Below are 17085 nucleotides of genomic sequence, written 5' to 3'. Positions count from 1 at the left end.
TCTGGCAAACTTAGTATTAAAGATACACCATAAGCTTTTCAACTTGAAAATTGCTTTAGCAAAAAACAGCAATGTCATTTTGCTATTAAGCCTTGATTCAAAAATGGGGTAAATGATTTGTGAACATCTGATATTTTACCTGTTCCTAAATTAGCCTCAAGGCAGATTACAATAAAATTACAATCCAAGTTGTAATCAATCAAATCAAAGAACATTAAAATGGAGGTTAAAATATATAAAATATATTATTAAAGACATAAGACAGACTTCAGATAGTCATCTAGGTCCGTGGTTCTCAACCTTTTTTCGGCCGGGACACAGCTGAAAGATGGTTCTCACATGAGTGACATACTGAACATGTGACCGTCTCGGGGTAAAATGTAAATATACATTCTGCATCTTCAGGAACCCCCCTCAACCCCCAACAATGGGTGCAGAGCAGAACATTACCCGTACAACTCACCATACTAAAAAAGATATTCTGGTTCTGGTGACATCTCAGTAAAAGCAAAACAAACTTCCTCTACCACCAGCCACAATAGCCCTTTTATGAAAAGACACTAATGCATATCCTATTGAAAAAACATAACAAACAAGACTAATACAAATGCCTACATGCTAGTAAAATTCCTCACCTTGGTCACACACAAAACTGACATTCAAGTACAGAAAGACCACAAATTATAAATATGGAGAGAAATTGGAATGGAAACCCAAAAAAAGCCACTCTGCATATGGTACAAAACTGGAGAAATGGAAACAGAAATATAGCACCTAACATAGTACCATGATCTGCAATAATGCATGCAATCTAATTCGTAAAAGTTACACCTGCATTATGGAACGCACTCAAACAGTAACAACTCTATCTATTTAAAGACAACACTACAAATAATAAGCCCGGCCCTAAACACTAATACACCTCCTATTAGGAAAACAGAATAAGCCAAGTGTTACAGTTTTGGCTGCAGTGCAACCGCCTCACCACCAGGGGTCCCTCTAGTGCTGGCTTTCCTGACAGGCCCAGTCCATCTCCTCTGTCCACTCTATGCTCTGGGTGTGCCCTTATAACCCTGCCTGACAGTTGCCTCGGTGCTTCGGCATCGAGCTCACCTGGGCTCCCTGCTCTAGCCCTGCGCGGCCTTCGGGCCTTTCCTTGCCTTGCCCTGCGCGGCCTTCGGGCCTTCTTCCTCGCTTTTCTTACCTGGCCTACGGGCCTTCTGACCTGCCTGCTCTGCTTACGGTGTGTGGCCTACGGGCCTTCTGTGTATGTGTGGCCTACGGGCCTTCTGACCTACTTGCCCTGACTACGGTGTGTGGCCTACGGGCCTTCTGTGTATGTGTGGCCTACGGGCCTTCTGACCTGCCTGCTCTGCTTACGGTGTGTGGCCTACGGGCCTTCTGTCTGTGTGTGTGTGGCCTACGGGCCTTCTGACCTGCCTTGCCCCGCTTATGGTGTGTGGCCTACGGGCCTTCTGTGTGTATGTGTGTGGCCTACGGGCCTTCTGACCTGCCTTGCCCCGCTTATGGTGTGTGGCCTACGGGCCTTCTGTGTGTGTGTGGCCTACGGGCCTTCTGACCTGCCTTGCCCCGCTATTGGTGTGTGGCCTACGGGCCTTCTGTGTGTGTGTGTGTGGCCTACGGGCCTTCTGACCTGCCTTGCCCTGCTTACTGTGCCCTGACCCAGCTTGGACCCAGACACTGCTGACTGCCGCCTGCCCTGACCCAGCCTGTACTTAGACACTGCTACTGCTGCCTGCCCTGACCCAGCCTGTACTTAGACACTGCTACTTGCCGCCTGCCCTGACCCAGCCTGAACCCAGACTCTGATACTTGCTGCCTGCCCTGACCCAGCCTGGAACCTGACACTGTTTCTAGCTTCCTGTCTCTCTCCACCTGGAGCCACCCTGCTGGGTGGTGTTCACGACTCCTGACCGGAGCCCAAGCGTAACACCAAGCTGCTATAGATCCCCACACAGAAATAATTGTAAAGCTATACTAAAAATGTTACAAAATAGCTGAGGAAGAGATCATCATCCAATAATTAAAAATGCATACAAATTATTAAAAATTGTCCAAATTATTTCAAAATAGCAGTCATCACATAATACCCAATAATTAAAATGGCAGTCAATCAAGAAAAATAAACTTAAAAAGCCACCTTTACTTTCTCTCTCCAGCAACTCTCCTACTCCTTTCCCTTGCAGGCCAAATGCACATACCAGAAGCAGCAGTGGCTACTGAGGCTCTGTCCTCACAGTCCTCTTCCTTAGGGCCCACAACCAGTTATTCACACATACACATACCCCAATTAGACCCCACGACCAGTCTCTGTCTCACACACACCAGTAACCTCCCTGATGAGTCTCTCTTCCTCACACACACTAGTCACCTCACTGATGAGTCTCTGTCTCTCATTAACCAGCAGGGGCAAAAAGAAGGGAGACGGCTTCCCATTGGCCCATGGGGGCAGGAAGAAGGGAGGAGGCTTCTGATTGGCCCACGGAAGCAAGGAGGAGGCTTCTGATTGGTTACTACAGGCACACAGGCTGCTTCAAAATGGAAGCATGACAGTGGAGGTTTCAGGTGTTGGCCCGGAGCTCCGGCAGCTTCATTAGAATTCCGGAGTCTCCAGGTCAAATCTGGAGAGTTTCTAGGTATGGGAGGGAAACACTGGTGTGCATGATACACAGTTGAGATTCACTGATCTAGGTTGTAACAGAACATATACTGGATAATAGAATCCATTTGAGTGAACTAGATAGCAAGAATATAAAGATGGTACAAGATACTGCTTGCATATGTAATAAGGCAAGCACTTGCTGCAGAGGTAGTATGAATAAATTAAGCAGGATTAGCCTAGTTCTGGGTGAGGTTGTGGGCTCATGATCAGGAAGTTCTGGCATTCAGGTAGTAGAAGGAAGTATCTCTGCTATGGAATCTAGGGCAAAGCTTGGCCAAGCAGCAAAGCCTTTTTTTTCTTGGAACATCAAGATGTAGGGGTAGCAGTATTTTGTTCCATATTTTGGGGGCTTAGCAGCTGAATACATGAAGTCTTGTGTAGGTTAATCTGGCTGAAGGCAGAGAAGAGCTGGATAGGAGATTCAGATTTCCCTTGTGTTAACGTTTATAACTATCATGCTAGGAAAACAGAAGTCATTGCCATCCTGAAATCCTCAAAGAAAAGTTGCATGTTTAGGGATTAGACAATCAACACACAAGAATTCCAATGCGGCTCACTTTTTCTGTAGTTTTCTCCTAAGTGACAGAGGAAATGAGTGTCAGCCATGGCTCCTCACTTCAGTGTCCATCCCAACAATTTGGGCAAATAAGCAAACAAGGCTCACGTGTCTACTCGCTCCATAACAGAGCACACATTTGGGGGCCGATGCAATAAAGTTGCTAAGCCTGGCGAGCATTTTGGATGAGATAGACTAGCACCCAATGTAATAAGGAGTCTAGTGCGTACAAAACATGCACCCAAATACATACCCGATAGCGCCCGTCAGATGAAGATTGCATGTCGATAAAGACATTAGATATTACCCTCGATGCAATAAAGTACTGGGCGCCCAATGCATACTTTTTAATGTGGAAAATTTAACTCCAGCCTCAGAAATAAAGTCAACTTGTAGTCAAGGGCTCATGGAAAACATTAAAAGAAATAGGTTTTCTGTGTTGCGATAAGTGTCATCCTACTCAGTATCGTTGCAACAATTTAATTTACTGCTATTGGTGGAGAAAAATAATTGTTGGTTTTGATGTGATTAAAAGAAAACTACTTTTCTTATGGCGACACAATTTAGACATCCATAGCAAGGGGCACCTAATATTTTGCTGAGGTTGCTGAAGTGAATAATAAAAAAAAGAAGCAGGATAAAAACGGACACTCATAGCACCTGTTGCATTTGGGCATCCAAGGCAATCAATTATTGAGCACTACAGATGCACAATTTTCCTTTAGCCCCTTTTTAATGCTGCCTCATTTAAATATTGCATTGGGTGCCCAGGGATGTGGCTGCTTGCATGTTAAGAAAAAACGGGCAGTCAATATTAGCGCATTTTACTGCATCAGTCCCTTGGAGTGTTAAAAAGTCACTAACAGGCTGATACAGTAAGGGGCGGTAGAAAGAGGTGCGTTAGTGCCCGGCGCACCTGCGTTTGCCGCACACACAGTTCGGATCACCTACCGCTCGATACTGTATTTAAATGGCATGCAAATGCAAACAGCGTCCAACGCGCGTCCATGAAGCGCAATCCATTTTACTGTATAGGCGCTATACAGCGCCACCCTCTGGACTGACTCCAACTGGTACCTGCCTGCAGTCTGTACTGCTCCTAAGGGGGTGCTCCCTGACTCTAGCCTGCCAGTCTATGACAGCTAAAAATGGCAGAGTAATGCATTTGGGCTGCAAAACCACAAAGGAGATGTGCAGTACTGGAGGTGAAATTCTTCTAAGCACAAAAAAGCGATGGGATCTGGGGGTGATTGTATCTGATGATTTTATACTGGCCAAACAGGTGGATAAAGCAATAGCAAAAGCCAGATAAATGCCTGGCTGCGTAGGTAGAAGAATGATCAGTATAAAAAGGGAGAAGATATTGCCCTTATATCGGTCCCTGGTGAGACCTCATTTTGAATACTGTGTACAATTCTGGAGCCTTCACCTTCAAAAGGATATAAACCAGTTGGAGTCAGTCCAGAGGGTGGCTACTAAAATGTGTGGTCAATGTTTTAGTTCTAAAGCATATGGGAACAGACTTAAAGATCTAAACATGTACACCCTAGAAGAGAGAAGAGGTGAGATAGGAGATGATAGAGATAGGTATGATAAAGATATTTAAATATCCCAAAGGTTTCCTTGCATAGGAGGCGAGCCTCTTTAAATGGAAATGGGACTACAACAAGGAGTAATGGGATGAGGGTGAAAGGGGGTAGACTCAGGAGTAAACAGGAAATATTACTTTACAGCGAGGGTAGTGGATGCATAGAACAGCCTCCCAATGGAGGTGGTGGAGGCAAAAACGGTATTTGAATTGAAGAAAGCAGGGGATCTCTGAGAGAGTGATAGGAGTTGTAAGGGATAGATAAATTAGGCAGATGGGCAGACTAAATGGGTCATATGATATTTCTGTGCCATCATATTTCTACTGTTGCAAAGTGCATGAGTATATGCATATTACAGCAGTCTAATGCAAAGGAGCCTTTACTTCCAGTGGCTATGTTTAGAAACCACTTTAGAAAATCATAGGGGCAATAGAGATTACATAAGAATCCACAATTATCATTAAACATTAAAATGTAACAAAGAATTCCTTACATATTTACAAATGACTATCATTAGTGAGTAATAACTAGGAATTACTTCAATCAGTAACCAGAGGAAGGATCAGTTTCCTCTTTTTCACTACTCATGTTCACAATAAATCTGTCATTATTGTATAAATTTAGGGGAACAAAAGGAACACAATCTTCCTGTGTCATAACTAAGCTCAATTCTTGTTAAAAACTGATTATATTGCCTCCTTACAGTATCTACTGAAATCTATGCTGCTGTAAATGAAATGGTTGGTAACACAAGCAAGTGTAATATTTTGACAATCTTCACAGTATTTGGAGAGCAAATGCTTAGAAAGCTACAATAACAGAACTACAAAAATCTGTACTATTTACCTCTATAAGTCGATCTCCTGCTTTCAGTCTGCCATCTTGAATTGCTGCTCCTCGTGGAAGGATGTTCTTCACGTAGAGTGCAACAGAACCACCAATAGGTACATCTCTTGAAGTGATGCTAAAACCAAGGCCTTCTGTACCTGCATATATGTAGGTATGATTATAGATAAATACTGCATCACTTTTAATTTTTCTTTCTATAACAACAACTGGCATTGCAGGTGGGAAAAAGGAGGATCAAGAGAGTTACTAGGGAGAACGTATGGAAATCTGGTGATACAAGAATTATTTGATTAACATAACTACAATCAATTTTTTGTAAATCTTCCCTCAGTGTGAAAGTTTATAGCACTTCATATCCATAGCGTAAACATTAAAAGATAATTATGCTCATCCCTCTATGTACACAGTGGGCCATATTAGCTATTATGTCCCAAATGACACCACTCTGTATGAACCAATCAAATATCAAGCTGTGAATGTTAATTCATGACATTGCTCTCAACATGATATTCCTAGTGCTCCAGGAGAACTGTTTAAATATTTTCAGAAATAATGACTTAACAATAAAATTAATAATTGGGTGCAGTAGGTGTACTCCAAGAGACACTGAAGAGTTAATCCAGAAATAACATAGCTAAAAAGAATACTTGCAACTTGAATCCAAGCCTCCCTGTTTGCTGTGGTTGGGTCTGTCCTGTTACTATGTCTGTACAGGTATAACCAATTTTAATTCTCAAGTACTATGAACAAACACAGAAATATAAACAGCACCAATACTAGTTCGTTTTAATACAGCCACAATCATTTTGGCTCAGTTTAATTGCTGCTGAACATCTATGCCAGAGCGAAGGGAGAAATACCATTTTTCTAAATTGTAATTCTAAAGAATGCAGTGCAATTGTATGTCAGTCACTGCTCCTAGTATGGTCAAGGATTCCTCTGTAAAATACTTCAGAAAATCTTACTGTTGTCACTTATTATCTTAATTTTTATGACAGATGAAAAGTGACTGCGGTACAAATCATAATACAATTTAGAATATCAGCAATAACCCTTAAAATCTGTATGCTAAAAGATCAAGCAGTGACCTTTAAGGAAAGATAAATAGATATCAATTTTCATTTGGAAAAGCCAACAAACATTCTACTCTGACTGAAACATATTACTGACCTTATCTTCTGACTTTATTAAACAGCTAATTCCCATGAAAGATCAGAGTATTAGAAAATGCCAAAACAGCAATAAAATTTTATGCAAAAAGAACTTAATTGTTGAATCAAACAGGACTTGTCCATTTTGTATGACAGTTTGCCAAATTTATAAAAGCACTGAATTAGCCAATGATGAAATTGTTTAAAACAGAAAACCAGAGTAATTTCAAGTTGAAGTTTTGCATGCTTACAAGCTTTAATGCATTCTCCATAAGGAGTTCTTAATCTAATGACTGTAATTGGTGAAATTACTGCTTTCTTTTAGCTGCAAAGAAAGCTTATTTGTTAGCTTCCCAAAAATCCTCTATTAGAGCATCCTGTATTAGAAATAACCAGATAATCAAAAGCCCTATCCCACATATATATTAATAATATATTACTTAAATAATTCTAAAGGGCTTTGCTTACATGTAAATTTTCAAAGAAATTAAATAATGAAAATAAAAGAATGATTTTTTTTTAATGATCTAAAGAGATACTTTATATAATCTGATTAAATCCTTTGAGGCCAATATTAAAAAAAAAAGCCAAGCTCCTAAATTTAGGTATTTAAAGTTAGACACCTACTTTCATCTAAATTAGATGCTTAAGTTTTCAGCTGAAAATTGACAAATTTAGAGGCCTAGATTTAGGCTCGGTGCCTAGTGCTGAAAATCAGTACTAAGCACCTACTGCCCCATCATAAATCCATCCCTATATCCACCTTCTTTTTGGGATTATAATTTTACAGTCCTAAATTTAGGGACTCAGCTATAGTAAAGTATCAAAAAATCCAGTACAGGCTTATAGTTCCCAAAATTAGACTCCTATACCCTTTGAAAATCAATATCTTTAGGTCTAAGATAGCGATATAACAAGTCAAAATTCATAAAACAGAAAAATAAAGCCAAACCAATGTGAATGCATAGCAATTACTGGAAATGAGGTTATCCACAAAAAATGAAAAACAGGTATGAAGAGAGAATTCGCTTCCAGATGCCTATATGAAGCAGAATGTCAAGGATAACAAAGTAAAGAAAGAAAAATCAAAGTTCTGCAGTTAAAGCAAAACTCTTCAGCTTCATTTAAAAGATTCCACTTACCTGTCTTTTCATTCAGGCTGCTTATTAGGCAGTACTAGAATAAAAGTAGTGCAGATGCATTTCCTTTCAGATTCTGCTATAATTGTTTGGTGTATATATCCTTTGTGCGAAATGTTTAAGCTAAGGTCCACTCTCGGATGCTTTAGATATCTTTTCTCACCACCAGGCAGACGCAGCACTTAGCAGTGTATTGAGTTTATTACCAGTCAACAGAAGACTAGCATTAGGCAGCTTGATGGTATTTGAATAAGGCATTTTTGTGATTTTTTTTCTAAGTAGTATTTTCGGTTTATAGTAACATTATATCATGGCAGGTGGTGGCAAAAAAAAAAAAAAAAATGACCAAGCGGCCCAGCCAGTCTGCCCAGTTATTCTATTCCACACTGCCAAGGATATATCCCAGCTGTCAGCAGAGTGGACTACCTATAGGATATCACTCCTCTTCCAGGACAGATTTTGTCATCTTCTTCCATTGTCTATCAGCCTTCTGGTTAGCTAAGCATGCAAGCCCCTCTTTTTAGTTCACATCCAGCACCCCTCCTCCCATGTCAACACAAGGCCCTACAATATCCAGTCACCAACACCAGTATGGCCTTTACCCATATCGTGTTTCCTTGGATCCCTTGGACTTCTTGGAGAGCACCCTATGACCACAAGCCCATCATACTGACCCGGTCAGCACAAGAACCTCACTGCCTGCCAGAGAGACCCGGCTACTTGAGTGCTTGCATACTTGCTAAAGATTCTGGTTATTCAACATGCAGCCTGCCAGACAGACCCAGCTGCTAATTAATTCTTCTGCTCTTAAACTTTTTTGCATCTAAGGATCCCATGCTTGCATGAAGTCCATTACCATTTAGCCTCCATCTGGCAGGGCATTCCTGGCATCCACCACCCTTCTCTGTGAAAAAATATTTCCTGATATTGCTCCCTAATTTACACTCTCAGATATTGTAACCCCTTGTTCTAGAACTTTTCCATTGAAAATGTTTGGTTCTTGTGCACTGTTAATGCATTTCAGAATGTTGAATGTCTCTATCATATCTCCTCTGACTCGTGCCGCTCTAGGATATGTATAGGTCTATCCCTATGTCTCAGCTAATAGATGAGACCCCTGGATGATCTCCATTTCATCTATATCCTTTTGCAGCAGTGGTTCCCAACCTGGGGTCTGTGCGACCATCATAGTGGGTCTGCCAGAAGGGAGGCAACCAAGGTACAACTGCTGAGAAAGAGAGCAGGCCGAGCTCACCTCTAAGAAGCTCTGCTCTAAGGCTGCTGCTTTTGCCGCCTTATCACACTGCCTGATCCCATGCTGAGGAGAGAAAGATAACCATCAGAGGCCCAAACCGGCATGAAGAGTGCAGCTGACTGCCACCATGAGGAGCTTGAAGGCAGAGAAGAGGGGAGCACATGCTACCACCAGCACCTCTAACAGCTGCAGCTTCACATGAGCGGAATTGGCAGCAAGCAGGGCGATGACCCCCGAGGAGCATTTCTGGCCACTGCTACGTGTACTCTGCCCTGCTGGCCTGACCGCGAGGGAGAAAAGCTGCACTGAGGAAGAAGTATGGCCCTGGTGAGGGGAAAGAGAACAGGAAGGAAAGAGAGCACAAGGTAAAGAGGAGAGCTGACAAGGCACTTATGAAGGGGCCATGGGGGAGAGGGGGGTTTGCAGCACTCAGAAAGGAGCCATGGAAAAAGGGCAGGAGAGAGGAAGGAGCACAGGAAGGAACGCACATGAGAAGCAGCCAAAGGAGGGAGAGGACAGAAGAAAATGCATTAAGGAAGGGGGCCGTGTGTGGGAGCACGCAGGGCAGGATGGAAGGTCCGTGGGAAGAGAAGAGAACAGGAGGGATCACAAGAGGAGGGCAGCAGGGGGACGGGCAGGAGAGAGAGCACTCAAGAAGGAACTGTGGGTGGAGGGTAGCAGTACAGGAGGGAAGGCACAGTTTATTACTAGAAATTATTCTGATTTGTAAGTTTTAACATTACAAAGATTTTGGAGTGTATATTTATTATATGCAAGCTGTAGTTCTGTAAGAAATTTAAATGCATATGTAACTTAAAATAAAACATGTGGGGGGTCTACAACATTTTTGGGGTTTGAAAAGGGGTCCACACTCTCCAAAAAAAATTGGGAACCCCTATTCTAGAGGTATGGTCTCAAGCACCGGACATAATACACCAAGTGAGGTCACGCCAACAACCTGAACAACAACATAAGCACCTCATTTCCCCTACTAGCTATGCCTCTCTATGCACCCTAGCATTCCTCCAGCTCGGGCCTCTGCTCTATTGTACTGTTCTGTTACCTTGAAATCATCAGGTCAAATCACACCAAGATATCTTTTCTGTTCTGTACCCCTATCAGATTCCTCACCCAAAAAGCATAACGTCAGCATGTTTTAGTATTGAAACTTAGCTGCCAAGTATTTCATCACTCCTCAAGCTTTCTGACAATAGTTTGCTTCTCATACCATCTGTTCCCTCAGACGTGTCCTTTCTATTGCAGATCTTAGTATCACCTGAAAGAGACAAACCTTTCCTCCTATTAACTTTACCATACAGCTCACAATGATACCGAACAGGCTTGGCTGCATGAACAATCACTCATAACGTGCAACTCATCAGTTGTTTTGCAATATTTCCGATACAAATTCAGTTATTTTTACTCTGAAGATATTCTTTACCACCTGAACAAAAAAAAAAAAAAGAATGGCAAGCCAAAGACCACTCACACTGTGTTACATATATCTATATAAAACCTATCTTTTGAAATGTATGAATCTAGCCCAAAATTGAAAAAATTACTTATGGATCTAGTATAAAAGTCTTTAAAAAAAAAAAAGCACTCATACTAAAAGCTCTGCATTTTTTTCTTTTATACATTTCTATAATTTCTGTGCAATGTACGTCTGAATAAAATGTTTCAAATCTGTTAAACTGAATTGCTTTATTTTTCATTTGTATACTTTTTGGTCCTGTTGCTATATTATCTTGGGATGTTGTATCAGCAATTAATAAGAGAGGAGCTGAAAAAAAATGTGGCTACTGATCCTTGTACTAGTGTAACTTAGGATCAAAACTGAGTGAAGACAAGCAAGAACCTGCATTAATTTAGGTACACATAATGCTATACAAAGTCAAGTTATTTTTGTTCGTATTTTTGATGGGGAGATATGGAGAGTCAGGCAACTAGCTGAAAAACTAAAGACTAACCTTCAGACTCCCTGATACAATCCAAGAGAAGCTCCATCCTTAGTATCCCCCTTACATTAGCCAAAGTCATTCAACTCTGATCTTATATGATGGCATACAAATCTTTGACTTTCAGACTACCCATTGTCCCAGTATGAAATCTGTTATGCACTCTCATTAGGGTGCTTATAAATGTCAAAATAATAAATCTACAAATTAATACTATTCATATAAAATTAAACAATGTATGTGGAGGTGTAACCTGGAGACTAGAGCAGCAGACTCTGAACCAGAGAAGGCAGGGTTCAAATCCTGCTGACACTCCTTATGACCTTGGGCAAGTCACCTCACTGTAGGTACAACAGTCTGTAAGCCCTCTGGGGGCAAGGAAATATCCAGTACAGTACCTGAATGCAATCTGCTTTGGAGTGGCTTACCAGTCACCAAAAGGCGGAACATAAATCAAAAAAATGAAATTAAAAATTAAATATACTATCAATATTCACTGCAGATACACAAACACACAGCATTTCAGAATTCAAGTTGGTCATATTTGTACAGACATGAAAATAGGACAGACTCAGCCATAACAGAGAGGCCTAAATTCAAGTTGCAAGGTTTCTTTTTAGTTATGTTATTTTAGGATTAAAGCTCCAGTGCCTCTTGAACTAGTTCTGCTGCACCCCCAGTTATCCAGGATAGAGGCATTTGTATATAGGACCTCTCCTCTAAAGCCAATTCCATTTCGACTCTTCCACAGCCTTGCTGGGAAAGGAATTAAGCCATTAGATATCGGTTTTCTTACTTAATTATGCTGGCATTGGAGTCACACTTTCATGGGTTACAAATCAGAAATGTTTTGTAAACCGCCTGCAAATGTGTACTAAATAAAGTTCAAAGTTTGAAATTATGTTATCAATGTGAAACATGCAATAGTCACCGTGGCCAAAAAAGAAACAAATACTTCTGCATGGCTGTATGTTTTAGAAAGTCTCAGCTTTCATGTCACAGAATTTCCTTCCTCTAAAAGAAGAAAGGTGATTTTTGTTATGCTGGGTGCTTAAAATAATGTTGAAAGCAATTACAGTACTTCAATGATTTGTTGATCACGAAAGATGCAGACGTCAAGTGCAAGCAAAATAGAATGAAATTAGCCTTGTCTCGCTTTTCGGCAGTCATTCCTGTCAACCCAAATGTGAGGGATGAGGAGCAAGATGGCACTGGCAGCATAAGCACATTTCTGGGTGCTATTACTTAGGTTTGGAAACGTCTCCTAAATGTCAGGGAAGGGATGGGTACTCCGCTCCCGCTCCCCTGAAGAAGCCGACAATGGTCATTTTATATGCTAGTTGGGAGGCCTTGGTAATCTGCTCTTTGGAGGACAATTCTTTGCTTAAAATGTGGAAGATGAAACCCAAAGCAGGAATCTAGCTCAAAGGAATTTAGGGAGAGAAGAACCGGAGCCGTGGAGGAAGAAACTAAAGATTTAAAACTGATTCAGGATAATGTTATTCCTCCCAGAAAAATGGAACAACTTGGAAAATTTGCAAGGCACCTGCATCTCTGTTTGCTAAATTACCCTCATGTTTTTGTCTCTCTCTTTAGGGATTTGTTTAAAAAGTATCTAACTGAGATTCTTGGGATACCTATTGAGTCAACCCCCTACTGGGAATAAAATATTTTATTTGCACTCAGAGGCTTCAAGGCATTCAAGGCAGAGAAAGAGTCAAGGTGAAGCAGAAATGACATTGTATAAGCGACATCACGGCTATCTAGGAGCAGCCACCTGCTGAAAAGCAGAAGAGCGCCACTTGGTTTATTTCTCTTCTCTTCGGGCAGAACCGGAATTTGGTTATGCAACTATATTTTAGGAAATCAGAATAGTTATTCTTAGGCTACAGAATCTGGATGTTTCCTCATATGGTGAAGAGCCACATAGGAGAAAAATAAATTATTTCCGGACATGTGCCAGGGCTTGTCTTGGAACATCTTCCCCAACCCCACTCCACCCCTCCCCTCGTATGTGTAGAGTACATTATTGTAACGTTAAATCTGTGTTTTTTGGTACTAAAGCAGCTTAGGCTTTTTCTTAACTCAAAGAAGATTATGTAGTCTTCCCTAGTTAGGGCACCTAATGTGAAGAGTTGGAATATATCTCATGAGTTATATCAGCATATGATATTCCTTGGCTCCTATTATTATTTCCTAGTTTTCTCCCACCTACTCTGTTCCTCCCCCTCTAAGTTTGAGGTCTAATTTGATATTCCCTATCTAAAATAGATATCCTTGTTACTTGTTTTCCTCATTTTGTTTTTATATAGTTTACTGTGTTGCTTATGGCAAGTATATGCTTGTTGAATATTAATTGGAATTTAAGAAATAAATAGTGAAAAAAAAAACCCTAAACTTGAATTTATTTTGAGACTTTGCAGAGGATCTAAGATAAAGGCAACATCAGAAGGTGAATGTACTCTCCCCATTTCATTTTTGTAAGTGGATCAATTCTGATAAAAGACACTGGAATTGAAGATTATGCAGAGCAGGTTCTCTATATTTAAAGCTTTTCTACCTACATTGAAAAAAAAAACCCTTACACTAATTTCTAACTGATTTCAACACACTTTTTAATTCTATTGCAGCACCTCAAAATCATACATTAAGCCAATATCAGAGAGTGCAAGGATCACGATGATTTCCATGTATCAGTTCGGCATGACAACGTCTATATTAGGAAAACAAAAATGTTCAGCTTTAACCTGAAAGCATGCTTCAGTACTGAGATGGCTTTTGGCGTAACTTGCTCATCCTTACTCACTCTTCACACCCTTGCTCCCATTCTGGCCATCCTAATCGGACACTTTTTACTTTTACTTTCCCAGTAGTTGGTCCTCCCCACAATGGTGGGGGTGCTCCGTGTCATTTCAGGAAACATTTGAGCATCATTAGTAAAGTGAGAGGGGCAGAGCTTTCCAATTCCACCACACTTGAGATAAAATTAAATTTTTCCTCTTAGCTGCCCCTTTCATATTCCGCTCATTAGGCACAGGGTCACCATGCAGTGGGAGCTGGAACTGAGAACAGGAATGAAACCTGGATATCTGTGCTGCCACTGACCTCATCAGACCACACTCATTTTGAAACATTACAAGTATAAAAATAGAGCAGTCACAAGGGATTACTTATAATAGCCATCCCTGGTAGCATAAAACTGGGTACAAAGCACATACTCTTATCATATGATGTGTCAAATGATTTAGGGTGTGCAATATCATATTTAGCCTATCCCAGGATGGAAACAATTAAGAAAAATAAGCTGTCCGCCAAAATTCTTAGGTGCCATGTGGGAACTATTTTTTTTTTTAATTTTAAAAACTCTTTTTATGGTCCTGGCCCCTTCTCCTCAGCCTTGGGCCTTTAATGTCCCTTCTCACCCCAGCAGCCACTTCTTCCAGTCATCAGCTGGGAACACAGCTGTTTCTTTCAGCTCTAGCCCTCTGATGCTTCTCCCCTGCACAGCAACTGCTGCTTCTTCCAGCTTGGGTTGCCACTGCTGTTTCTAGTCCAGGCAGCCACTATGTCCCTTCCCAGCGCCCTCAGCTCCGGCTTCTCTATCTGGCAGCATACATCATGTTTCAAATTTTAGTTGCACAGAAAGTCTAGCTTATTTTTTCCATAGCTGAAAATCAGTTTGACGTGGGCTAGAATAAAGCTGGGATATTTTCATGTAAATCTCGATAATTTCAAGAAGCCCACCAAGTTATATGTTGGAAATTAACTTGATGGATATCATCCTTGACCATTTTTATCTCATTACTGAGTTTTGGAAATCACATGTAATTTTGACTATATCCACATACCTATGTAGAGGGTTATAGGAATGTGGATAAACTGATTTGCTAATTCTCCAGAAGACTGTGAACCTTGGCAGTGTCAATTATTTTTGTAAAGGACTAGCCAAAAGAAAGGCAATGAGTCAACTAAACTGTTTGTCAGCCACTGTTATAAAGCTTAACATTTGCAAACACAAAGATGTTGGGCTTCAAGTTGATATGCCATGCTTTGTTTTGAATTGAGAAACAGCTTTACAGAAATTAAGTTCACAGTCAATCCAGGTCCATGCACCTACTGTTTCTCTAAGGTTCATTTCTGAAAGGAATCTGGACTAAATTTCTCCCTTTTTAAATCAATTAAATCAAATGTGCTAGCTATTATTTTAGAAAATTCAGTTGGAAGTTATAATCATCTTATGATCCTTTTTGTGCTGCTTTAAATTAAATTAGCAAGGTGATATTAGGGTAGAAAAGTTTTGAAAGCTTTTACTCCCATCATTATGAATCTACGTTAAATCAGGGCTTTATGTGTTGATCCTTAACCAATCTACAAGTAGGCATTATACCGAAGCATATTAAGTAGGAATACAGCATAAATAGTGGAAAGGTGAGTTCAGGAAATGATTCTCAAAAGCAGATAGCATAACCATAATACAAGGGGCACATTTGCTCCATATATGTAAAAAGATAGGAAACAAAAAAGATAGAATGTTAAAAAAGAAAGACGAGAAATGAAAAAGATTGCTACCACTCCTAATAGCTGGTAAAGCGAAAAACAAAAGTGAGTGATATGGGCAGTAATTTTTTGTATTACTTGTTATTGTAAACTGCTTTGATTTAATTGTGAAAGGCAGTATAAAAAGATCATGCAGCAAATATTTCCCATTTAAAAATTCAGGCACAAAATGAAAAAAAGATGGAAAGTAAAGAACGGTCAGTTCCATTTCCCTCTGTCAGGTAAGCAAATTAACGTTGATGCTAGCACTTGTGTTCTTCTTATCTATTCATGATGCATGCAGCTCTAAGATACTGTCTTTAGCAAGGTCCTATACGGAGCAGACTTCTCACCTTTTTTCAGTTGAATATGAAGTTTCTTCTCCATCTTCTTAGAGTTGTAACCACTATTTGGAGGAGAGTTAACAACCCTTTGCGGAGATGTAAGCAGGCCAGGTGGTGGTTTTCCAGATGTATGCATACTGTGAGGTAGTTGTGAATAAGAGTCTGTCTGATCTCTCAGGTTATCCAATCTGGATATTCTTTGTAGTGTGTGATCATGTCCTGTATTATTAATACTCTTGTTATCAATATACTGAGAGTCAGGGCTAAATCGGCTAGAGTAGTAACTGTTCTTCTCACTTTGGGAGAGTTGCTCATATGGCTCTTTATTTGCTGCAGGGACCACATGGAACCACATGACAGGTGAACGCATGGCTTGGCGAAACATATGCTGTGCTCTAGGTTTCAAAATGAGCAGAAAATTAATAAATGAAGACTGGCAAACAAGAAAACATTATATGCATAATTACTGTAACAAGGATTCATTCTGAAATATACTTCTGAAATTGACTTGAGAAAAAAATATTAGTAATAGTCAATTATCATTGCTTCCTAAAGAAACACAACATATAGATCAAAGGAGCACCCCTCTTTCAAAAAAGAAATGCCTCATTTGTTCTGCAAGCACCAACACAACTGCAGGAACGAGTTATAAGTTACCAGCAGAATGGCAGTATCTGCAACTAAGGAACAAAATCTTGACTGGAATCCAGATAGGCATTCAGGGAAAAGCTCTGAAGGATTAAGGGAATCATTAAAAAATATATATATACATATATATATATACATGCACACACACAGAGTATGGAACTTAGAAATATTAAAAATTTAAATTTTTATATATTTATAATGCATACATATCATACCACTCTACTAATAATTTCTTCCTTATGATATAGCAAAATAGGTTACATGACCCATCTTTACATTACAGGGTAGGGAAAATGTCTTTCCATCAAATCGGGAAAGTACATGAAGGGATCAGGGAACTATCATCTGAAATATTAAAGCAAACTACAAGATAAGGG

The 17085-nt window shown here is 40.2% G+C and overlaps 1 protein-coding gene across 1 annotated transcript in view; it reads right to left on the bottom strand.

Moving 5' to 3' along the window:
• PARD3 (par-3 family cell polarity regulator) overlaps nt 1-17085 on the bottom strand; it is a 1467145-nt gene that overhangs the window by 701739 nt on the left and 748321 nt on the right. Inside the window, 2 exon segments of the mRNA XM_029588581.1 lie at nt 5675-5814; nt 16070-16455. Coding sequence (XP_029444441.1) covers nt 5675-5814; nt 16070-16455 — 526 coding nt within the window.

The sequence above is a fragment of the Rhinatrema bivittatum genome, chromosome 2 (assembly GCF_901001135.1).
Source record: "Rhinatrema bivittatum chromosome 2, aRhiBiv1.1, whole genome shotgun sequence".
Lineage (NCBI taxonomy): Eukaryota > Metazoa > Chordata > Amphibia > Gymnophiona > Rhinatrematidae > Rhinatrema > Rhinatrema bivittatum.
This window is presented reverse-complemented; position numbering and strand designations above follow the sequence as displayed.